We start from the raw sequence: 25,590 nt of genomic DNA, 5'->3' as shown, positions 1-25,590 counted from the left end.
GATGACAAGATGATTGTGAAAGACTGTTGGCAAACTAGCAGTATGGGCAGATAAGTGGCAGATGCAGTTCAATGTGAAATAATTTCTAGAGGGATATATTTGAAAAGTAGAGTTCTGCTAAAATTTGCATTGTGTTTTGGTGAGACCATACTTAAGAGTAGTGCATCAGAGACACCGGAGAAACTGAAAATTTACAAGGGTGATACTGGAAATGCATGGATATGCTTATAAGGAAAAGAGTGACAAGCTCTTATTTTTGGATAAAGAGGCAGAGGAGTGACCTAATAGAGGGATTTCAAATTATAAAAGGTTTTAATACAGTGGCCACAGAGAAAATATTTCCTCTTGTGGGGAGGAACAATATAATCACCAAGAAATCAAAAGAAACTTATTTACCAAAGACATGTTGAGAATGTGGAACTCGCCACCACAGGGAGTTGTTGAAGTGAATAGCTTAGATGCATTTAAGGGGAAATTAGACAAGCATATATGAGGGGGAAGGGTTTATGATAAGTAGATTTAGATTGGGAAAGATGAGAGGAGGCTCAAGTAGAGCATAAACACAAACATGGGTTGAATGGCCTGATTCTATGCCATATATCCTGTGCAAAAATACAATGTCTAGTAAGCAAACTGGGAAAGAAAATATATCTCAATGTTAAGATTTTGTTTCCATCTGATAAGGGAAACTTCCAAGCACCCGACTGTATTAGTCTGGTGATGACATTCTGGCTGGGCATGATGATGCATAACTACATGCGACAGAGTGGTTGGACTCAGTTTTGCAACTTCAATACGTCAAGTTTCAGACTTTTTCTGTGCCCACAGGAGGGACACAGAGATCTGTGATTTCCTTGTGATTTGAGAACAACCCTGGTTGCATGTAATTGTGGTGTCACATCCTGGTACCATTCTAGCAAATGTCCTCTGCACTCTCTCCAATAGTTTGACATCTTCCCTTAAATATGGTGCCAGAATTGAACGCAATACTCCAGCTTTGGTCTAAGCAGTGTCATATAAAGATTTAGTACAACTTCCTTGCTTTTAAACCCTTGTCTCTATTTATGAAGCCAAAGATCCCATATGCCTTTTTAGAAACTTCTCAAATGTCCTAACATTTAATGGCTCAGTCTCTGTTCTTGTAACCTTTTGACAATGGTACAATTTATTTTGTTACATTTCTTCAGAATATTTCCCTGCATTAAATTTCAGGCAAGATTTGCTGGCCTCCCCTCAGCTTTTTTCTTGGTGGCGAGAGGCAGCGTGCCGTTCACTGGCAATGGGACCCTCTGATCCCACTGTTGTCAACGAGAATTCCCACTGAAGCCACCACACACCACTGGGAAACCCACGGCAACGGATGCACTGTTGGGGGGACCAGAGAATCCCGCCAGCGGGAACGGTTGGAGAATTCCGGCCTTGATCTGCCCCCCATTTCACCAGACTGCCTATGCCCTCCTGAAGTCTGTACTATCCTGCTGTTATACGCAAGAAATATCTCGACACACTAAGGTCCAAAGATGTGCGGGTTAGGTGGATTGGCCATGCTAAAATTGTCCCTTAGTATCAGAGGGACTAGCTAGGGTAAATGCATGGGGTAATCGGGATAGGGCCTGGGTGGGATTGTGGTCAGTGCAGACTCAATGGGCCGAATGGCCTCCTTCTGCACTGCATGATTCTACACTATGGGGAATGTAATTAGAATTTGTAATTGAGGTAGTATGAAGGAACACGGGTCCAATAATAACTGGATAATTCCACAAAATACATTCGCAGAGGGAATCACACATGCAGCGAACGCAAGTCACCAAATGGACTGCAGCAGTTTGTGGCATATGTTCACCACCAGTTTCTCAAGGAAAACTAAGAATGGGCAATATGTGTTTTCCTCTCTAGTGACACCCATATCCCAATAATGTTTACTGAAAAAGGTAGGGCTACAAACTTTAGTCCCAATCCTAAACTGCACTCCTTGTGGGCACAGCTCCCCTCCTGCAGTGTTCCTTCTATGTTCACAGAACTCATGCAGCCAGGAAATTGCAGCTGGGGACCTTTTGGCCGATCCCTTGAAAATTACTAATTGCTCTTTTACAAAATCTTCCAAGTTACTCAATGCATTTTGTTTGGAGATTTTGAATACCCTTAAGTTTGAGTCCCAGCTGAGCTGGGTGACCGCAACCAAATAATAATCAGCTTCAGTGTCCACAAGCTAGGGATGGAAGAAAATCAGCCTAGCTTCCCACATCACTGACTCCAGCTAGAGAGAGAGAGAGAATGTATGTGCGTGTATGGACAAAACTTGACTTGGCTGTAATGTGTTCCATGGTCACTCGGCCATCTGACACGAGGTTCACAAATGAAAAACGAGGAGATATCACCTGACAGCCTGTGGAGTCAGAATCCACAATGCGTCCGCACATTCGGCAAAAGGAAAAAGCATTGCAAGAGAATTCCCATTCTCAATCTCCAGCGGCCCAGTCCCTGCTGTAAAGTGCACATGTGTGGTCTCAAGTGTGGATATTGGAATATTTCCAAGCAAATTCATTTGCAAAAAAAAAATAAACAAACTGAGATCATATTCAGGACTAAGCAGGTGGAACAGTGACAATAAAAGACAATTTTGAGTTTACTGCCGATTTAGTGACAACTTTCTTGGTTCTGTGTTACAGGTACATGGGAGCTGTTGGGGGTAAGAATGTGTCTTTAATCCTCTGCAGTAGTTATTTTTCATTAGCAGCATTTTTTTTGACTGCAAGTAGTAACTAGCACCGCAATGTTGCAGTTCCCAGGGGCCCCACAGCTGATTAAAGTAGCTAATTCTCAACAGTGCTGCAGTGTGATCGAAGACCCCCATTTTTTACAAATGGAAAAACTTTAGAAGTTGACACTAACTAGAGAGCAACTGACGTCATCTATGGTGACAATCTCCAATCTTGTCAAGTCTCCTGTGAATCCTATTGCAATGTGGTTAAATGTTATGGGTGCTTTGTTCAGCTACTGAATAGTCTCAGAGACCACAACTCTACTTCCAATTGTCATTTTGCAGTGTACTAGGACTGAGCAGAAAGAAAGAAAGAGAAAAGGAGGGTGGAAAAGAGAGGAGGAACATAAAAATACGTCAAAGCGAGTGTGAAAGGCAAAAACAAGTGGACCAGAAAAAGAGAAATGGTTTTGTTTCTGTTTGGGGGATACATGCCTGGCATTACTTTTTCCAATAAAAATTAAAATTGATGCTCTCCTGCTTATTTCTCAGGTCAGCTACTTAGTGTTGTTGAACTATTTGCATGTAAGTAGCGGGTGTCAATTACATCACTGGGGAAACCCAGCTGAGAGGGGCATTGGGAGGCAGAAAAACAAGGTGCAGCTGCAGACAGGAGAGCTGTTCCACTAATTTCACCTTAGTGGGTTGCTGGGAGCACAGAAAGATCTGGAGAAATTGTGCTGTGTAGCAAGGGACAAATCACAGCTCCCACAAAGCACGGTTCAGCAAGGAATTTCTTAAGGGAGAGAGTCCCAGGTTATATTGCTCCATGGGCAAAAGTGATGTAAGATCTGCGACTGGTAACTCGTGCAGACTACGGAGACTGACTTGCAACAAAACTAAATTTTGAGTAATCATATCAACAGGTCTGCAGCTCAGGCTTAACTATTGCCCATTTGGACACCGCCTTATTAAAGGGGAACACAATCCTGCTAAAATGGGGTTGCTGCACTCCATCTGACGAAGGAGCAGCGCTCCGAAAGCTAATGGTATTTGCTACCAAATAAACCTGTTGGACTTTAACCTGGTGTTGTTAAAACTCTTACTGCGAAATTATGGTACAGGGTAATCAATTGTTCTTGTACTAATCAACTATTACCATGGAATTTTTTGAAGAATTTAAAGCCAGGCTCTCCGATGGCTTGATGGATAAGTACAGCGTCTGATGTGGCTATGACCGAAAAGTCCCAAATTTGCACCCCTCCCCAGCCCCCATCCCAGCTATGTTGTGTTGTTTGCGATAGCAGTGGAGAAGCTCTAACTGGTTTCAGTGCATTTGGGCAGCCAAGAAAGACTTGCATCTATTTAGTGCATTTCATGACCACCAGATGTCTCAAAGCACTTTACATCCAATGAAATACTTGAAATATATTCATGGTTATAATGTGGAATAAACAGCAACCAGGATGCACTTAGCAAACTCCCACAAACAGTAATGTGATAATGATCAGATAATCTGTTTTTGGTGTGATGTCGATTGAGGGGATGAATATTGGCCAACCCGCCAGGGATAACTTCCCTGTTCTTTTTCAAAGTAGGTCAATGGGATCTTTTACATCACTCCAGCTGGCAGGTGGGGCCTCAGTTTAACATCGCATCCGAAAAACTACACATCCAACAATGAAGTGCTCCCTCAGTTCCGCACTGGAGTGTACACCTTGATTTTTGTGCTCAAGCCCTGAAGGCGGACTTGAACCTTGAACGGCACTGTGGGCGGCAGGGTGGCACAGTGATTAGTGCTGCTGCCTCACAGTGCCCAGAGCCCAGGTTCGATTCCCGGCTTGCGTCACTGTACGGAGTCTGCACATTCTCCGTGTCTGCACGATTTCCTCCGGGTGCTCCGGTTTCCTCCCACAATCCAAAGATGTGCGGGTTAGGTGGATTGGCCACGCTAAATTGCCCCTTAGTGTCAGGGGGACTAGCTCGGGTAAATGCATGGGGTTATGGGGATAGAGCCTGGATGGAATTGTGGTCGGTGCAGACTCGATGGGCTGAATGAACTCCTTCTGCACTGTAGGATTCTATGATTCAGAGGCAAGTGTTACCAACTAAGCGACAGCTGACATATAATTCAGGATTCCAGCTCCTGATCGGACCAGTAATTCCCCCAGATGATGCAGATGTAGAAATGGGGCAAGGGCAGGATTATACTCAGCTGTGTTGTCCACAATAATGAATAGCCTCCCAATATCTAATGGCTACTTGAGGCAGTGACTCCATTGGCAGCAATCTTGCCCCTGAATCAGAAGGCTCCAGGCTACTGAAAAGGAGTGCAACACTGTCAGAGGTGTTGCCTTTTGGAAGAGATGATAAACCAAGGCCCCATCAGCCTCCCAGGTGGATGTAAAAAATAAATCCCATGCCACAACTTTGAAGAGGAGCAAGGGAGTGATCCCTGGTGTCCTGGCTAATATTTATCCATCATTCAACATCCTACAAATAGTTTATCTGGTCTTTGTCACACTGCTGACTGTGGGAATCTTAGAGCGTTAACTAGCTGCTGTACTTCCTACATTGCAACAGTGATTACGCTTCAAATAAAACATCACTGGTTTAAACAACTTTGCAACGTGTGTGTGTGTGTTAAAGGTGCTATATATATGTAGGCCTTTTTTCTATTTAGAGGCAATACTTTAGGAGTAAATAAAAAAACTGAAAAAGCTCTCTTAAAAACATGTAATAAATTGTGATGGAGCAAAAATAGAGCAGAAAGTTTGCCCCATAGCTAATTTGTTAACTCTGGAATAGGTTGCTTCAGGGTGCGAATTAGCTCATTTTCCATAAGTGGACCAGTATAGATCAAGTTTTGGAATCAGGTTTTCCCACTTCAATGATAATATTTAGGGATAGTCTTGCCAGCTTCAAGTTCAACAGAGGCCATTCCTAATACAATATATCATCCTCTCACATGATTTAAACCAGGCTCAAAGCAGCAGATATTGCAGATGTAAGCAAGTGACCTAACTTGAATTTTGAGTGCAGAATTAAAAGACATTAACACCAAATTAAAAATCCTCCCTTTTTGCACCCAGATTAATGGATATTGTTCAGGTTCTCAGATAAAGCAGCTAATACTACTTTAATAAATATATCTGAAAAAGATCCTCTTAAATATTTGTTTCAGAATAGGATTTAATGGTTGCAAGGATATATGCGGAGAGATATGATCAAATGTTACATGGAACATCATGCTTCTTAAGCTGCTGGGGCTATGCACATGTTACCTGTTCATAATAATATAGGGTGTAAGGTTAGATATATATCTGGAAGGGGCAGGGAGAAAGTTGGAAAGGCCTTTCTTCAGGAAATTAAATGGACTAGACAGAGGTCACCACAGAGCTCATTGTACCTGGTAAGTGGAACCAAAAGGCTTTTGATCTAAACAGCTCTTCCATTTTTTTTTTAAAAAAAGGTCTGAATGTTTTTATGAAGAACCCTACCTTCCTTTGCTTTTATAGTTTGATTAAATTTCCTTAGACAGTCTAGATGTACGACAACAGAAATTCCAAAATCTGGGTCGTCTTGCATTTAATCAGCATTTTACCTTCTCATCGCTCACCAATTGCCCCCAGGGCACCCAACCAATTTGAGCCACGAAAGGTTAGCTAACATGGCATTTTCTAGGTCACGTCTCTTTCTCTTCACCCGCTCCCCCCCGCTCCTCCCATGCAATTATTATCAGAAGCAAGCACAAAATTTAAGACAAATCGTCTTCGCTACTTGCAAGCTTTGCTTTCTCCAGTACCTTTTCACATTTCTTTCCTAGTAACATTTCTGTGATTAATATTGACACAATTTCTATTGTTACCTGTTCCGACTAGTGCTGAACTTGAGGAAAGGAATATGTCTCGAAAACAAACCTGCGGTTCACTTGCACTTTTCACTGCCGGGATTGAGGATAATGAACCCGTCCCTTAGTTTGCCACTCTGAAAATGCAAAATCAGCAACAGGACTTCTGAAGAAATATGCCGAGTTTTAAGAATTACACCACAGTTGACTCACTTCGATGCTATATTCGGTGTCTGAATATCTGCTGACTGAAATCTTACACTGCTCTTCTAAATACCAGAGTATCCAGATATTACACTGGATGAGTTTTCAGGCCCAGTATTCAAAGACCTCATTGGTTAACTATGTACTTACTGTCTCCCTTCCTCTAATCTGGGTTATGAATGAAGAGTGTGTTTTGAGCTAGCTAACACCAGGATAAATTATTAATGGTTACAGGTCTATCACTAGTGGTGAAGGTTCTGGAAACATTCTTGAGAATTCAGAATGTCACACATTGAAAGTATATCATCTTCAGTACAATTTTTATCACAATATAATAAAGTCATAGAGTCGTACAGCGCAGAAAAGACCCTTCGGCCCCCTGAGTCTGCACCAACAACAAATACCACTAAAGTTGCACTAATCCCATTTGCCAGCACTTGTCCAATATCTTTGAATGTTATGATGTTTCAAGTACTCATCCAAATACTTTTTAAATGTTGTAAGGTTTCCAGCCTCCACTTCCCTCGCAGAGAGTGCACTCCAAATTCCCACCACCCCGAGTGAAAAAAATGTTTTTTCAAATCCCCTCACCTTAAAACTATGCCCTCATGATTGACCCCTCCACCAAGAGGAACAGTTGCTTCCTATTCACCTTGTCCATACCTCTCATAATCTTATACACTTCAATCAAGTCCCCCCCTCTCAGCCTTCTTTGCTCTAGAGAAAACAATCCAAGCCTATCCTGTCTCTCCTTGTAGCTCAAATGCTCCATCCCCCCCCAGGCAACATCCTGGTGAATCTCTTCTGCACCCCTCTACTGCAATCAGATCCTTCCAACAGTAAGGTGACTAGGACGGCACACACTACTCCAACTGTGGCCAACATTCTGTACAATCCCAACATTAGCTCCTTGGTCATATACTCTATGCCATGACTGATAAAAGCAAATGTCCCAGATACCTTAACTGTCCCACTCACCTGCTCTGCCACTTTCAGGGATCTGTGAATAAGCACCCCAAGATCCATCTGTTCCTCTGAGCTTCCTGGTGTCAGGCCATTCATTAAATACTCCCCTGTCTTGTTACTTCTTCCAAAGTGCATCATCTTGCACTTATAAGGGTTAAATACCATCTACCATTGCTCTGCCCATGTGCCCAACCCATTGATATCTTCCTGTAACCCAAGAACTTGTTCTTCACTATTGACCACACTACCAATCTTGGTGTTATCTGCAAAGTTATCACTTCTTCCACATTATCATCCATATCATTTATGTATATAACAAACAATAAGGATCCCAGCACTGAACCTTAACCCGGCCTCCAATCACTCAAACAATCTTCTACAACCATCCTTTTGTCCTATCAATAAGCTAGTTTCAGATCCACCTCGCCAAGTTTCCCCGAACTTCATTCGCTTCAACCTTCTCAATCGGTCTTGCATGTGGGACCTTGTCAAAAGCTTTGCTAAAATCCATATAAATTACATCAACTGCACTTCCTTCATCCACACATTTGATCACATTTTCAAAAAATTAAATGTTAGGCATGACCTTCCCCTGACAAAGCCATGCTGACTCTCCCTAATTGACCCATACCTTTCCAAGTGAAGATTAATTCTCTCCAATAGCTTCCCTACCACTGACAAGATTCACCAGTCTGTAACTTCCTGGTTCATCTCTATCACCCTTCTTGAAAAGTGGAACCACTTTAGCCATCTCCCAGTCCTTTGGCACATCTGCTGTGGCCAGAGAGGAATTAAGCATTTGTGTTAGAGCCCTGCCTCTCCTCCCACAGCAGCCTGGGGCGCAATTCATCCAGGCTTGGGGATTTGTCCAGTTTAAAGCCCGTCAAAGCCTACACTATCTCTTCATTTCCAATGTCAAACTGTGCAAGTTCCTTACAGACCCTTTTCCTGATTCTGTTCTCTTTGTCCTGAGCGAAGACTGATGAGAAGTATTCATTTAACACCCTTCCAATGTCCTGCGGCTTTACACACATGAATGGATGGCAGGGCTGGAAGGCCATCCATGGGTCTTTCTACCACTTAATAAAGGTGGAGGCGGGTAGGCAGCAGGGCCCTCACCTGCCAACCTCCCACCTGGTTAAAAGACTCCTACCACTAAACTTGCCACAGGGGAAGGGCATTAAATTCTGCCCTATTTGCTTGACATATACAGTACACAGAACACTGGTGGTTAGGACTTTCATCCAGAATAACACGAGAAAGCACTGGTATTTATAGAGCGCATTCATGACCTCAGGGCATTCACAAGTGATTCACAGCCAGTGAATTACTTCTGAAGTGTAATCACAGTTATAATATAGGGAAACAGTATACATGTTTCACAGGACTGTAAAACATTCAAGCAATGTTATCTCAACCTTGTGCTACAGTGCTATTCTGCATACAGAACTTTCCTTCATAGGAGATTAAATAGCTGGACAGAATCCATGATAAGGTTGATTATACATGGTCTCAAGAGGATGGAGTTCATGGATCAAATGGCTACCTTTTTGTTCCATGCTTTGTTCTTACTTTTTATTTCCCAGTTGATTTACTGAAATTTCCAAGCTGAACTGTTTCTCTTTTTGTCCTCTAGATCTCTGATATACGGAAATACATCACCATGACATCACCAAACTACAAGAGAGAGAGAGACCTACACATTTCTTGCTTGACACGGAATGGACACTCATTCACCATTGGTAAACATCTCATGAGCCCAAGCACATAGCAAAAGAAAAACGAAAGACTTGCATTTATATAGTGCTTTCACGATCATGAGTAGCTTAGTGCTTTACAATCAATTAAGTATTTTTGAAGTGGAACCACGTGTTGAACTGTAGGAAAATGTAGAGTATTCAAGTGCATGAAGCCATGGTAAATGCAAGAATGTTGCTGGTTTATTTAGCTAATTCTATACAGTTAGTCAGCATAGAAAACCAGTAAACTTCATAGTGCTTATCCATTTAAGACCCACTAAGGCATTGTCTTACAGATTATCTACAGACGACTATGAGAGGTATCATTACCCCTCCAGGACCCATCAATCATTATCGAGGTACCAATCATTATTGAAATATTGGAGTATTGTGGACCACTTGGCTCAGTCTGCCAGAGATCATCATCTTGGTTCCTACTTCCCACTGCTAAACACGTCAGCCTAGCGTCAACTGGACCTTGTAAAACACCACCCCCCACGCCACCCCACCCCCTCTTAGAAGAGTTATTAGGAAACATGGGCAGGATTTTATGGCCACGCTCGACCTGAGACCGGAAAATCCCACCAGAGGTCAACGGACCTTCCCATTGTCTGTCCCTCGCCTGCTCTGGTTTCTGTGGCGGGGTGGCATGTTGGCACAGTGGTTAGCACTGCTGCCTCACAGCACCAGGGACCCGGGTTCGATTCCTGGCTTGGGGTCACTGTCCGTGTGGAGTTTGCACGTTCTCCCCGTGTCTGTATAGGTTTCCTCCGGGTGCTCTGGTTTCCTCCCACATTCTGAAAGTCGTGGTGGTTAGGTGCATTGACCCGAACAGGTGCCGGACTGTGGTGACTAGGGGAATTTCACAGTAACTTCATTGCAGTTTAATATAAGCCTTACTTGTGACTAATAAATAAACTTTACTTTACTGTGGCGGGAAGGGCGGTAGAATTCCGGCGATGTGTCTGAGGTCTGTTTTTAATATATGGGCGATCAACATTAAAAACAAATCTTAAATGATATGCCAAGTCATTCATTTAAACTGTGTGACTTGACACTGTCTCCCTGACCACATGCCTGCTACTTTCCAGTAGCTCCATCCAAAACTCAGATTTTTCTAATTATTTAACAAGCATCTGTTTACAGTCTGGTGGGAGGACATGTAATGAACTATTGTGACATGCCGGCCATTTTGATGTTTTAGACAGTCCAACACGACGTCATCTGCTGTACACCCCACATCTTCTTCAAAATACTTCTCATCCATTATTGCTACTTTCCTCTGGGCTCCTGGCACTGCCCCTTACTGAAACTGCCCTCTCTTCTACCTATTGATTCCTCATCCTTAGCAATTTCAATTTTCATTTGAATTCATCCTTTCTTCTTCTTACTGACTTGTTGCTTCTCTCAATTTCACCCTCCACATCAAGATCCACATCCACATAAAGATCCCCATCCACATACACTGCCCAACCTCACCATCGCACATGGTCTTGCCACCCATGGGCTTTCCATGCATTTTGTTCCATCTATTCACAAATCTACCCTCCTCCTAATTATGCCTTCAAACTGTTGACTTCTTGCAGGTGCTTTCTGCCCCTAACCAAGGCAAGTATATCCTTCTTTAGGTAAGGAGACCAAAATCAACTGACTTACTTAATCCATGAAGCCCATCACAACTGTTAACAACATTAACTGCTCTATCCCTCAACCAGCATCAGCTTCAATCCTTCAAAACTGCCGTCATCCCTCCCTTCCTCATCCGAGACTAATTTATTCTATCCAACTATTGTCTTGCCACAACTCTTCTGTTGAGAAGGGGAGAAACTGGTAGGGGGTCACCTGTCCTTCTTGTCCGCCCAGATATCTACACCTAAAGATGCCACAGGTCTTGGATAGCCTTTAACATTTTTTAAAAAATTCCTCAGGATGCTTTTGCCCTCTTTCAACGATGATGCCTTTTGGAACTCTTCAAATTTTACTCCACAGCACAAACTCTCACCACGACAAAAATGCTGTGGGAAGCTGACTCTGCATATTTAACAACACCTGATCCAAGGATATGGGTTGAGGCAGTGAAGGAAAGTGAGGAGGGGGGGGGTCTCTCACCCATTTCTTTCTGCATCACCATCATCCTCTCAGTCCAGGGGACAAATCACCTGCTCATTTTGTCAACCCCTTAATTAGCAAAATCAAACCCCATCCCCCAACAAAGAAAGAAATCCAACCTTAGATGCTATCTGCGTCAGAAAGCCACCAGAACTGTTGCGTGAATAACATGAGGAACCAGGCAGAGCAACCTTTCTAGTATTATATTCAAAAACTTGAATATGCAAGAGTCATAACACAGACCAACAATTCGATGTGCATCCATTAAAATAAATGCATTAACTGCACCCACAACTCTTACAAACTAGGGATTAATTCCTACCCGTTAACACACATCAAACAAAGTTACATCATTCTGTGAAACTGACACTTGACATTTCCAGCAAACTGTTTCATATTGTCCAATGTAGCAAACTTGATTAATCTCTCCATGAAATGAACAGGTTATCATGGCTCCAGGATATTTCTTTGACGGATACAAGGCAAACCAGAGTTTGAGGACAACATCGATGATTTCACAGCATATTTTTATGAAGGCACAATACAAGATGTCAGGTGTCTGCCATCCAGTGAAAGATACCTTTTGTTAACACGCTCCTCAAAATGTCTAACATATCGAGACAGAAATACTGGACAGCCATGAAGCTGTAACAGATTATCCCAATGGCAACATATTTCAAGAATCAAGTAGCCAACGGCAAACCATCGAAGCCAACTTACAGCAATCTTGTTCCGAGAGAGAAGTGCAAATAGCTAAAGGAACGCAGTTGTGTGCAAGAAGATGTTATTGCACACTTATGAGCTGTAAATCTAAGAAACTGTGGCCAAAGTGAGCATCATAATGCATTACAAAACAGTGGACAATTAACTGGATCACATTAGTTAATTATTTCAGCTTTAGTTTCATACAACTTCTATTAAGTCTTTACAAATACAATGCGAACACACAAAGATCACATCATTAGGTCGCTCAGTAATCAGTTGTTAACTGTATCAACTGAGGTTACATATATATATGGATAGAGGCCAATGATTGGATGATTTGTTGAGCACATATAAAGAGACACTGACAAATGGTGAGAGTCTATCCACTCAGTGAATAAATCTTGATCAAGTAGAGATGGGCTCTGATTTCTTCCTTCACCAACTAGCTATCAAGAGTATAACAAGAGCATAATGGTTATAGAAACATAGAAAATAGAAGCAGAAGTAGGCCATTCAGCCCTTTGAGCCTGCTCATTATGATCATGGCTGATCATCCAACTCAATAGCCTGTTCCCAGATTCCCCCATATCCTTTGATCCATTTAGCCGCAAGAGCTATACCTAATTCCTTGTTGAACTCACACAACATTTTGACCTCATCTGTTTTCTGTGGTAATGAATTTCCACAAGCTAACCATTCTCTGGGTGAAGAAATTTCTCCTCATCTCAGTTCTAAATCGTTTATCCTCAGACTGTGGCCCCTAATTCTGGACACCGCCCCACCATTGGGAACATCCTTCCTGCAACTAGCTTGCCTAGTCCTGTTCGAATTTTCCAGGTTTCTATGAGATCCCCCTAGTTCTTCTAAACACCAGCAAATATCATCCTCAAACGTCAGTCCCGCCATCCCAGGGATCAATCTGGTAAACATTTTTTAAGCTTTTTAACCTTATTTAAAGCATACCAGTTTTGACAAAGAGTCACCTGGACTCGAAACATCAGCTCTTTTCTCTCCTTACAGATGCTGCCAGGCCTGCTGAGACTTTCCAGCATTTTCTCCTTTGGTAAATCTTCGCTGTACTCCCACTACAGCAAAAACATCCTCCCTCAGAAAAGGAGGCCAAAACTGCACATAATATTCCAAGTGTGGTCTCACCAAGACCCTGTATAGTTGAAGCAAGACATTCCTACTCCTGTTCTTGAATCCTCTTGCTATGAAGGCCAACGTACCATTTGCCTTCTTTACTGCCTGCTACACCTGCAAGCTTATGAAACTGCACTTGCAATCTAGAGATGTGTTCAAATCTTAACGTGATAAATTGTGAAATTAAATTTAATAAATAGATATGAAATGCTATGGAAACTGATGGAATGTTGTAAAAATCCTAACTGTCCTCAGGAACCAGCCCACCTACATATGCCCTTGAGGCGGCTTCTTCACTCATTGGATGTAATGGAGCTCATGACATAGTCAGTACTGCCCAGGCCAGTGATTGTCTTGTACGGGGCAGAGGTAAGTGCACTAGGAAAGCTTCTGGCAAAGATGGGCACTTGGTTCAAGCAGGTTGGATTCCTGAAGAATATTTTATTTTTTAAAAAGCCAGCTAGCCAAGATTAAGGGCTTCTGATGAATGCTTCAGGCTGATGGCCATTCACTCCACAGATGCTGCTTTACCTGCCAAGTACTTGTTTTTATTTCCGATTTCCAGCCTCTGCAGTATTTAGCTTTGGTATTTGTTTGCCAAAGTTATGGGGCCTGGGCAACTTCATGCCCTGCAGAAAGACGCTGGGGACTTTCCAGCAGCATAGGCCAGATGAGAACCAGAAATACAGTCAAAGGTTGTGCTTGTATGCAGCTGTCGTATGCAAACAATATGCCTTCTCACTCATCACATAAACTCCGCCAGGGAAAAACTGGGGCCTTCTTTGATATTTACCCTTGGGGTATGAATGAGGCTGGCATGGCTGCATTCATTGCCCAACCCTAGCTGTTAGACAAGCTGGTGGTGAAATGCCTGTTCTTTATAATCGAGAGTCTCTCAGTAGACCCAAGGCAAGAGCTTATCCAAACGCTCCATCGCAAGGAATTTCAGGGCTAGCAAAAATAGTCACCGCTTACAAAGCATACTAAAGTAATCCAGGAGGGGGAAAACTGTTACTGCACCAAATTATCTCCAATAATAGATTCCTGAGCATTGAGAACAAGGGTTAATTGGGCCATTTCAAAATCCTAACAGTGGATCTATCTGTTTCAGACTTAGTATAACTATTTTGGTGTATTTACAGCATGCGCTGAATTAAGCAGTTATAACGGATTCCTGAATAGTGGCGAGGTTAGTGATTAAGCAGCAGATTTTACTGGAGATAAGGCAAACTGCCATTCTCTGCAATCTTTTTCTGTGCACTTAATGGCAAATCTGAAGAGGAACAAAAAGAGAAAAGCACTGGTCAGCTGGTCAGGCAGCATCTAGATTTCCCTCATTGTTAGACCTACGTTAGTATAGCCCAGACATGCTGTACTATCTATAAGATGGCTGGACCTTACAGAACGATTTGGATTCACTGACAAACTACGATGCAATTGTAGAATATATCTGGAGGTTGTATGTAAAGGCTTCAATAATGCTTGTAAAATTTGCACAAAGGGACTTTACAATGCATGATATAAATGGAAAGTGCGTTGTATAAAGCCAGTCATAAAAACTAAGTGTGCCAGTAATCTAGCTTCCATACACTTCAAAGAAATGATGAACCGCAACAAAGGACACATTTGTCAGAACATCCCAGAAGCCAAAACCAAGACACAGGATCACGGATTTCTTTTTCAAACAGAGAATGTGAGTAGGGTAGGAGAGGGGGAGTGGGAATCAGATAAATACTTTGCAGTAACACCCAAATGTCAAGCCAATTAGGTTTCCTTATCCACTTGCAATGGCCAATCCAATCAATCAGTTGATACTACCAGAATGGCCATTCCGTGCATCCAGGTGCAGGCTCAGTATCAGCTGAAGCACAGTTCCCAGTTGACTTGCATTTAACAGTGGCATCGAGGAGCCAAGAGGCTTTTCTCAGAATCAACCACCAACAAAAGGACATGGTAATGATCATCCAAGCAATTATCTTGTTCTCTGCTGAAAAGAGATGTTGCCAAAGCTTTTCATCTTGTACTCATCAGGACAAACACAAGAGTGCAAAATCTGACACAATCACAAAAGTTTACGCCACAGGAGAGAAGAGTACATTATTGGTTGATAAGTCGACTCTGATTGGTTGAGGCATTGCCATGGAGAAAGCATTGGGGAACGACAAGCTCTCCAAGCTTTTGAGTAATTCAAAAAAAGGTGCAAGGCTGGAACATATTCCTATTGTTTGCAGAGAAGGATCCCACCATATGAATGTGTATTGTGCTCGATTAGTTGTTAGTGTGGTTATTAACACACTCAGGATTATTCAGTACATGCTGCCCAATAACATAATCACATCTAACAGCAGATGTTGTGTTTTCTTTGTGCCTTTTCTGAACTACCTGAAAACATGGGGAGGCTATAGTTCCCCATTACCTTCTCCAGGGCAAAGCCTTAACCAGAGTCGATTTGCCAACCAATCAGCACCTTCTCTTCTCTTGTAGTATAAATTGTGGTTGTTTGAAATTTTACATCCTTATACTTGTCTTTATGAATGCAAGATGAATAGCTTCAGCAACATCTCTCTCTTTTCAGCAACTATCTTGTACAGTTTTCTTTTTTGATATATAACATTACAAACACTTCCTTGATGGAGAATGATTCCTTCCCTGACATCTGCTCCGCCTCCCTCTCTCCTGGAGGTGCTAACGCTTTCTGGAGCTGACAGCCTTCTAGGGTGCCACAAAACTAGCCATTCTTCACACTCGAAATTAGACACAACATCGGGAGGCTGATGGATTATTGGAGAATGTTGCATTCACAGTTTTCAGCAGGAAAAATTGAATTGAAAATGTTTTCCTCAACAATACTGAGGTGTGAAGGGGCGGTGTGATGGCTAGCACTGCTGCTTCACAGCATTAGGGACCCAGATTCGATTCCAGCCTTGGTTGTCTGTCTGTGTGAAGTTTGCATGTTCTCTCCACGTCTGCGTGGGTTTCCTCCGGGTGCTCCCACAGCCCAAAGATGTGTAGGTTAGGGGGATCAGCCATGCTAAATTGCGTCTTTGTGTCCAAAGGTGTGTAGGTTAGGTGGATTAGCCAGGGTCTCGGCAAGATGTTCTTTCGGCGAGTTAGTGCAGGCCGAATGGGCTGAATGGCCTCCTTCTTCACTATAGGGATTTTGTGGTTCTATGGGATTCTATTTTCTTAATATCAGCACAAACCAGGAACCAGTTCTGGAATTTTCCTGATCTGTGTCGCTGATAGCTACCCTAGTGATGGATTTATCAATGATGCCTTTGTGGGAACTGGAAAAGGTATTAACAATAATCTTTTCTAACAGGTTTGACAACTAAATACCCTAGAATATTTATTTTATGTTTTGTGCCATTCATCACAACAGTGAATTTCCAGTTTGTTTTAGTTTAGTTTTATGATCAAGTAGGCAGAAACCTATCAGTGACAGTAATTATGGTTTATTTAATGACTACAGTAAAAAAACAAATAAATTATAATGGATATTTTACATAAATAACATCAAAAAGTTGGTGGTCAACTACATTAAGGTGATCATTGTTGTAAAATACTTGATGTCCAATACTGGGAGTGGAGACATCACTACCAGGACTGTCTACATGGAATTGCGCATTACCCAAAGTCGAACTCGAAAGTTTCCCAAAAATTCAGACATGCTGACCACCAGAGGACTTCAATGGCTCTGAATAATGGCGTTCCGGAGCTGGACTCAGTAAGGTACCTGATGAAGACAAATGCTGTCAAGATACCAACCAAAGCCAATTCTGTCCCTTGCCAATTTGCATAAAGTGATACAATATGCACATTGCTCCAAGGCTTTGGGATGCTCCTCGCCTGCCTCAAGCTGTGGGTGGGTGGCTGAAATTGAATTGAAGAACTCCTGACCCCCATGGCTGATGTGTCCCTTCACGTGTTCAAGGTGCCCAAGAGAAGGCCCCATCCTTTGGTAAGGTAGCCGGATAAGGGTCCTGCAACTAAGCTTAATGTCACAAAATTGTCTTTTCCTGGCTCCTTGGATGTTGAGTAGTTTAAAATGGCAGTAGTGTCCATCCTCTCTTTCAATTTGTCCTTTTGCCTGATGATAGTATTTTCTTATGAAGTTTTAGGTGTGGATGACTTCGAGAATTTGGATGATCTGTGTAGATATGAACGTATGACTTATGAATATATGATTTTGACTGTGTGTGATTTGAGGGTTATATTTGAAAATAAAAAAGGGCTATGCAAAATATCAAACTATTTTTGATGACCAAATTTTGTGAAATGGAGACAAATGTTGTCAATCATCAAAAACACATTTACATCCTGTCCTGCTGCTTTCCATGTCAAAGTAACCTAGGCTATATGTGGTTTGAAGTTTTGGACAGTGAACTACATGGAATAATAATTTGTTGAGAAAACTTACCAGAATTGGAAGATGTATTGGGCGGGTTGTCTTCCTTACCCATCATGTTGAAAACTGTGTCAGTTTTGTTTCCACCAGTAATCTGTTCCTCTCAACACTCCCCTCACAAACTGGTGAAGTACGTCCACCATTTTCCAAAAACCTTTAATATGGGCCAGGTTATGGAGATGGCCATCTTTTTTCCTCTTTAAAGCTCCTCACTTGATTTGACCTACTTTGACTGGGTGAATTGTTTTTAAGAAGGCACGGTTTCCTTTTTATTCCACTTAATTGTTAAAGATACAAAGCTTCTCTCCCATAAACATGGTTTGCACATTTGCTTTTCCATGGCGGCTTCCCACGTTTGCCTCTGGTGGGGACCAATTGCTCATGTTGGTGGGTCAGTCTTTAAGCTGTTTCGATCATGTCTAATGCACATCTTACATTAAAAGAGCAAGGTATGTCATGAAGAAGAATAAGCCATTCAGCCTTCCGACCCTGGTTTCTCCAATGCTCCAAATCTCTCATTCCAGCATCTAGCCTCACATTGTTCGTTTCTAATGTTTTGCCTTGATCAGAAACGGTAACTGTTGTTAATAAATGCGTTTGTCCCAGACTAATGTTTTGGTGTTAACCATGTTAATCAGTACGTACTAACTGCCACGGCAGGCTAAACACTGGAAGGCAAGCAGAGCCCACTCTCAATATTTAGAAAAGCTACATATATTCCATATTTTCATTCTATAATGAATGAATGTGTAATTAAAATATCAGATTTAAGAATTATCTTGAGAATAAACATAGCCTTGATCAGCACAAAATAGTTCAGTTTTTTAGTTTTATTTATTAGTGTCACAAGTAGGTTTACATTAACACTGCAATGAAGTTACTACGAAAATCCTCTAGTCGCCACACTCCAGCACCTGTTCGGGCACACTAAGGGAGAATTTTAGCATGGCCAAATCACCTAACCAGCATGTCTTTCGGACTGTGGGAGGAAACCGGAGTACCCGGAGGAAACCCACGCAGACACGGGGAGAATGTGCAAACTCCGCACAGACAGTGACCCGAGCCGGGAATTGAACCTGGGTCCCTGACTTTGTGATGCAGCAGTGCTAACCACTGTGCTACCGTGCCGCTTCCCACTTGTAAAAGTGTGGGATGATACGAATCTCACAGATCAGGACCATAACCATGATGATGTCGGTGCCAAAGGCTCAGCCCAATAGCTCAGTAGATAAATGCAGAGTTGAGCCACAGATCCGTTTGCTCCAAGATTTGATTCTCTTTTTGTGCTGAGTTTGATGGTGTAACTGGGGTGGCCATAAGGGTGCTACAACTGGTTTGAGTGCCCTTAAGCTAGCCACAGTGAAAATCAACCAGGTTTTGTGCTCCTGACGAGCACTCTGTGACCCTGCTAGAAGGTTTATATATGTGAATGCTGGACGAGGACTAGATTGGGGTTGGTTACGATGCCATCCACAGCTTAAGAAGCCTGGTCAGTAGTTATGTCAATGCTCACACAAAGAATACTCATTTGCCTGAGGTACCCGACAGTTCTGGAGCCCATAAAAATACAGAGCAGCATGAGTCAGCACCTTCAGGAGAAAACTGGGCATTGAATTTTTTTCCTAAAAGATGCTTACTACTGGAGGTTGATGGGAAAACATAGAAAAGGGAGGGGAATGCAATGGTCGTCTCAGGGATGAACAATAGTGGTGCAATTCTATTTACAGCCAAGGAGTGCATAAGCTATTTCCATTCATGATTATATTAAATCCACAGTCTGCCTCCTTTTTTCCATCACACCAGCTGACCTTCAAACAAAATCAGGGTTGTTCAAACCTCAGGCTTCCTGCAATGGGTTCCAGGTCTGAAACCATCACCCAAATATCCTTACCGAGTTTAGTTTTCCCCCTGATGCTTCTATCATTTAAAGGGATCAAAACCTAGAATCCTGAAGGACTGATATGACTATGACAACCCGTGCAGCCCAGAACTGGTCAAGATAGTGGGGTGATTAGATGTTTACTGTCTTGGAAGTTCACTGAAAAACTTTAATGCCTTTAATAATTAATGCTCCAAGTCCCAAGACACATAAGTAAGGTTTATAAGAAACAGATTTTTATGCAGTCCTGTTTTCCTATTAGAAATCAGATCAGTCAGTTATAAACTGGACTGTCCAGTCCAAAAACAGGACTGGCGGTGATCTCAATCGGCAGGAGCTAGTAAACAGGCAGCACTTCTCCAGAGCTTTGTTTCAGCCCCACTTTCTAACAATTCTCTGCACCGGGTCTTTAATTAATCCGCAGAAGCAGTAACTGAAAAAAAACAACAGATTCAATACCAAATGTCGGGGGTGCAGCAGTTCGATGAGAAAACAGTCCAATATATTTCTTAAACCCCGGATTCCATCTGTGACAAGCTTGCAAGAGAAACTGGGGAGCAAGAAATCAGGATGAGCACACAAAGGATGAGAAAATGAACAAGAAGCAGGATAAGCAACTGCAAAATGCCAAGTATTCTTGATAAAACACCACAGAGGCTAACAAGTTAAGCTAGTGCTTGTGTCCCCCCCCCCAAAACCTGATTTGATCACAGAAACTTAAAACACAACAAATAAAAAAAAATAAAGGCTTTGTCTCTCTCTCACGTCACCTCTCCACAACCTAAATTTCAAATTTCAGGATTTCCCCCCCCCCCCCCCTTCTTTTGTTGTTGTTGTTGCTGCAAAAAAAATAATAAAATGCAATTGTACTGCGACAATAAATCTATTTGTCTGCCCTTGCAGGTCAATCTGAATGCACAAGTATTTTGTTGGTGGGTGAGCTGCAGAATTTGGCAGGTTGGAAGGGGGGGGGGGAGATCTGCAGCTTTTAAATGAAATCACAAAGGGGTCTGGAGCAAATCCAGCAATGATGTAAACAAGTAAATCTCGACCAGAGCGCCCCCTGCCCTGGCAGAGCACACACTGCGGGCAAGACTGAAAGAGAAAAACAACTTTGATTGGCATCGATGTTGGCCAAATGCTTTCCTTACAAGCAAAGACACACAAAAAAATGTAAAGTAAAAAAAGGAATAAAAAAAAGCCCCCCCCCTCCCCCCAAAATCCACCCTCAGAAAGATGATGCAAACAGATTACACATTCACAAAAGGATCATTGCATCACAAACTGGGATCAGACCCCTGAACTAAATAGGGGAATAGGGACATTTAAAATAAGCAACACATAGATAGATATGTTTGCTATCTCGGAGCAGTAGTTAACACTTCGATGCGGTGGAATTTGCAGTGCTGTAATTTTAGACCCCGACTATTTTTACATTTTGCAATTAAGACTGTAATTGGCCCCACGTAATGTGAAATGCAATCGAAGAAAATTTTTCTGCAAATTTACACACAATTAATGCCGACTTGGGGTTTACAATACCCCTGGTAACAAAATCATTTATTTGGGCAAAAAGAAAAAGTTTACCAATCTCCTGCATCAAACCCTGCATTTGGTGATTCAATGGGGAAAAGGGGGATTGGATAGGAAAATGCACCCCCCTTTTTTTTTCATTGTGACTGGAAATCCACAAAAAGCAACAAAAGGTAGAGATATAAAAATAGATTGTGGGGGGGGGGGGGGGGGTAAGTGGAAGAGGATAAGAGGAAGGTAGGAAACAAGGAGGATTGCATGGGGGGGATAAAGGAGCAATAAAGGGGAAAAGGGAAGAGAAAGCGAGATGGGAGGCAAGAAGGAAGAGACTGGTGTGAGGAGGGGAACAAAACGTTTAAACTTGGGATAAAGGGAGGGGGGAAAAGGGAGAGATAATCGATGGTAAGCAAGAAGGAAGATTGGGTGAGGGTGAAGACTGGGTGAGGGTGAAGACAAAATGTTCAAACTTGAGGTAAAGGAGCAAGAAAAGGGGGATAAAAGAGAAAAGGAGAGAGGGAGAAAGCTGAAGGCAAATGTAAGTGGGGGCACAGCAAAAAAAAACCTCAAGTTTCATTCAAATTCGAATGAAAGATTTGCAAAGGGGGGAAGTAATAATAAAAAAACAAGGTGATGATGAATCAGATGGGGGTGTGAGGAGGGCAGGCTGTCACTAACCCCAGTCTGAAGGGGATGATGAGGTGATTTAAATGCACAGGGAGCTTTGCTGCTGTTGTTTTTCTCTCTCTCTCTGCTACTCCTTTTGTCCCCTCTCTATATTGTTTTTTTTTGCAGGGTTACCTGTCTGGAGATCCTCTGACAGCGGTTTAAATATTCCCCCGCTGCCATGTTCTCTGGGTTCCTCTCGTTCTCCTCACTGATGCTGATGATCATTTTCTTTGCATGGAGCTTGTTTTTTTTTTGGCCGTTGATTTTTCCCCCCTCTCTCTCTCTCTCTCTCCCTCCTCCCTCTTCCTTCTTCTTCTCCTCCGGTTAGTGTCGGTGGAGCCGGGGCTTTGTCCCGCAAAGCCTGTCCCCTCTCCCTCTCCCTCCTCACCCTCTCCGCCGACAAGTCAGGACACAAACCACCCCCCCCTGCCAGGCCCGGCCCGGCCTGTCACTCAGCAACCAACCCCCCCCGGCCAATCACCGCTCCGCGGAGGCGGGGCCCCGGGGGGACCGCCGGCCAATCACCGCTCCGCGGGGGCGGGGCCCCGGGGAGGACCGCCGGCCAATCAGGAGCCGCTCCCGCGCCCGTTTCCTCCCCCCCCCCCACCCCGCACGCGTCACCACCGGCCAATCGCCTCTCTGTATCCAAGAGGAAGGCGGCGCGTCTGCCCAATCAGAGGGCAGCCAGCTGCTGACCCAATCAGCGACAGGGTTTTCATCAGACTGGCTCTCCGCTTCTGATGAGGTTGCAAACAGATGGGGGGGGGAGCTGTTGCTTCTCCTGTACAGTGCATGGGGGGGGGGGGGGGGGGGGGGCTTCTCCTGTACAGTGCATGGGGGGGGGGGGCTTCTCCTGTACAGTGCATGTGGGGGGGGGGGGGGCTTCTCCTATACAGTGCATGGGGGGGGGGGGTGATTCTCATATAAAGTCCATTGGGGGGGCAGTTGCTTGTCATATACAGTGCATGGGGGGGGGGGGGGGGGGGGGCTTCTCCTGTACAGTGCATGGGGGGGGAGGGCTTCTCCTGTACAGTGCATGTGGGGGGGGGGTGATTCTCATATAAAGTCCATTGGGGGGGCAGTTGCTTGTCATATACAGTGCATGGGGGGGATGGCTATTGCTTCTCATATACAATGCATTTGGGGTGACATTGGGGGACTGCTTATATACAGTGTATGAGGGGAGGGAGGGGTATTTATCATATTTCACAGTAATTTCACAGTAACTTCATTGCAGTGTTAATGTAAGCCTTACGTGTGACTAATGAATAAACTTTATAGAAAATGCATTGGGGAAAGTTTGCTTATCATAAAAAGTGCATGGGGGGTGGGCTTATCATATAAAGTGGATTTCTTTCCTTAAGACTTGACCCAGCCACTTTTCTCTGAAAAAAGCCCCCTCCCACTCCAAAATATAGTTTGCAAAGCTGACTTTTTCTTTGCTGACATGACCATATGATGCAACAAAGCATTGGCGTTGCGGTAAGGATCCCCCCAGCAGCTGGAAAGTGCATGTGTGAGAGAACGACTTGTACTGATATACAAGACCCCAGGGCTGATGAAATAGTTACTGATATAATTTGAGTACATATCCCATACATACTAATGTGATGACCACAAATATCACACTTGGTTCAGGCATTGGTTAAGGAGGGGCAAATGTTGTGGAGGAACACCACGATAACTCAACTGTGGCTATCAAAGGAAGTTAAGGGTTATGCAGGTTAAAATAAAATACCTATAAAGTTGACAGAAATAGTAGTAAACCTGAGGATTGAGAGGATGTTCGAATGCAGCAAAGGAAGACCAAGGAACTGATAAAGGGAGAATAGGCTATGATTAAACTAGCAAAACAATCATAAAAATTGACTGTAAAAGCTTCTATAGGTACATGAAAAGCAAAACATTTGGTTAAGCCAAATGTGGGTCCATTAAAGGCAGAGTCAGGAGAATTTATAATAAGGATTAGAAATGGCAGCGAAGCTAAATGATTTTGATTTGATTTAACTTATTATTGTCACATGTATTAGCATACAGTGAAAAGTATTGTTTCTTGCACGCTATACAAAGTATACCGTTCATAGAGAAGGAAACGAGAGAGTGCAGAATGTAGTGTTACAGTCATAGCTAGGGTGTAGAGAAAGATCAACTTAATGCAAGGTAAGTCCATTCAAAGGTCTGATGGCAGCAGGGAAGAAGCTGTTATTGAACCGGTTGGTACGTAACTCAGCCTTTTGTATCTTTTTCCCGAAGGAAGAAGGTGGAAGAGAGAATGTCCGGGGTGCATGGGGTCTTTAATTATGCTGGCTGCTTTGCCGAGGCATGCGGAGGTGTAGACAGAGTCAATGGATGGGAGGCTGGTTTGCATGATGATTTGGGCTACATCCACGACCTTTTGTAGTTTCTTGCGGTCTTGGGCAGACCAGGAGTCAAACCAAGCTGTGATACATCCAGAAAGAATGCTTTCTATGGTGCATCTGTAAAAGTTGGTGAGAGTCATAGCTGACATGCCAAATTTCCTTGATGATGACCTCGTGTCTGTCTTCACTGAGGAAGATACAAGAAATTTCCCAGAATTAGAGATCCAAGCGATCAGGAAGAATGAGGAATTAAAGGAAATAGTATTAGCAATGAGGCTATAATGGTGCTGAAGATTGATAAATCCACAGGACCTGATAGTCTCCATCCCAGAGTGTTGAAAGAGGTGGTTATGGAGATAATAAATCCATTGGTGATCATCTTCCAATATTCTCCAGATTCTGGAAGCATTCCTGCAGACTAGAAGTCAGAAAATGTCACCCCGCTATTTAAGAGGGGAAGGAGAGAAAACAGGGAATCACAGAGCTGTTAGCCTAACATCAGTAGTAGGGAAAGTGCTATAATCTATTCTAAAGGCTGTGATAAATGGACACTCAAATAAGTGGGTCACGGTTAGGAATGGGAAGGGGAAAGGTCAGGTACTAGAGAATACCCCAGTGGCTGTGCCCCTTAACAATAAGTACTCCTGTTTGAGTGCTGTTGGGGGGGGACAGCCTACCTGGGGGAAGCAACATTGGCCGTGCCTCCGGTGCAGAGTCCGGCCCTGTAGCTCAGAAGGGTAGGGAAAGGAGGGGGAAGGCAATAATAGGGGACTCTATAGTGAGGGGGCCGGACAGGCGATTCTGTGGACGCAGACAAGAAACTCAGATGGTCGTTTACCTCCCTGGTGCCAGGATCCGGGATGTTTCTGATCGCATCCAGGATATCCTGAAGTGGGAGGGGGAAGAGCCAGAGGTCGTGGTACATATTGGTACCAATGACATAGGTAGGAAAAGGGTAGAGGTCCTGAAAGGAGAATATAGGGAGTTGGGAAGGGAGTTGAGAAGAAGGACCACAAAGGTGCATGGGGGGGAGGGGGTTGCTTCTCATATAAAGTCAATGGGGGGGGGGGGGGGGGGCGGGGGCTTGCTTCTGATACACAGTGTATGGCTGGGGGGGTGGGGTGTTGGTTCTCCTATACAGTGCATGGGGGGGATGGCTATTGCTTCTCATATACAATGCATTTGGGGTGACATTGGGGGTCTGCTTATATACAGTGTATGAGGGGAGGGAGGGGTATTTATCATATTTCACAGTAATTTCCACAGTAACTTCATTGCAGTGTTAATGTAAGCCTTACGTGTGACTAATGAATAAACTTTATAGAAA

At 43.3% G+C, this 25,590-nt stretch overlaps 1 protein-coding gene across 3 annotated transcripts in view; it reads right to left on the bottom strand.

Moving 5' to 3' along the window:
- Positions 1-22,301, bottom strand: part of LOC144493053 (sestrin-1-like) — a 62,174-nt gene extending 39,873 nt beyond the window's left edge. The window contains exons 1-2 of one of the 3 annotated variants that reach the window (XM_078211896.1): positions 22,036-22,138; positions 20,164-20,254 (exon numbers count right to left, since the gene is read on the bottom strand). Coding sequence is in view for 2 of the 3 variants with exons in the window: in XM_078211894.1 (XP_078068020.1) it covers positions 22,036-22,128 (93 nt within the window). In the remaining variant the exon portion in view is untranslated. Of the gene's footprint in view, positions 1-20,163; positions 20,255-22,035 lie in introns of all 3 variants that reach the window. The other 2 variants (XM_078211894.1, XM_078211895.1) reach the window with 2 other exon arrangements.
- Between the last annotated feature and the right edge of the window lie 3,289 nt (positions 22,302-25,590).

Source organism: Mustelus asterias, chromosome 4 (genome assembly GCF_964213995.1).
Source record: "Mustelus asterias chromosome 4, sMusAst1.hap1.1, whole genome shotgun sequence".
Lineage (NCBI taxonomy): Eukaryota > Metazoa > Chordata > Chondrichthyes > Carcharhiniformes > Triakidae > Mustelus > Mustelus asterias.
Note: the sequence above shows the minus strand (reverse complement) of the source record. Positions and strands in the feature narration are given on the sequence as shown.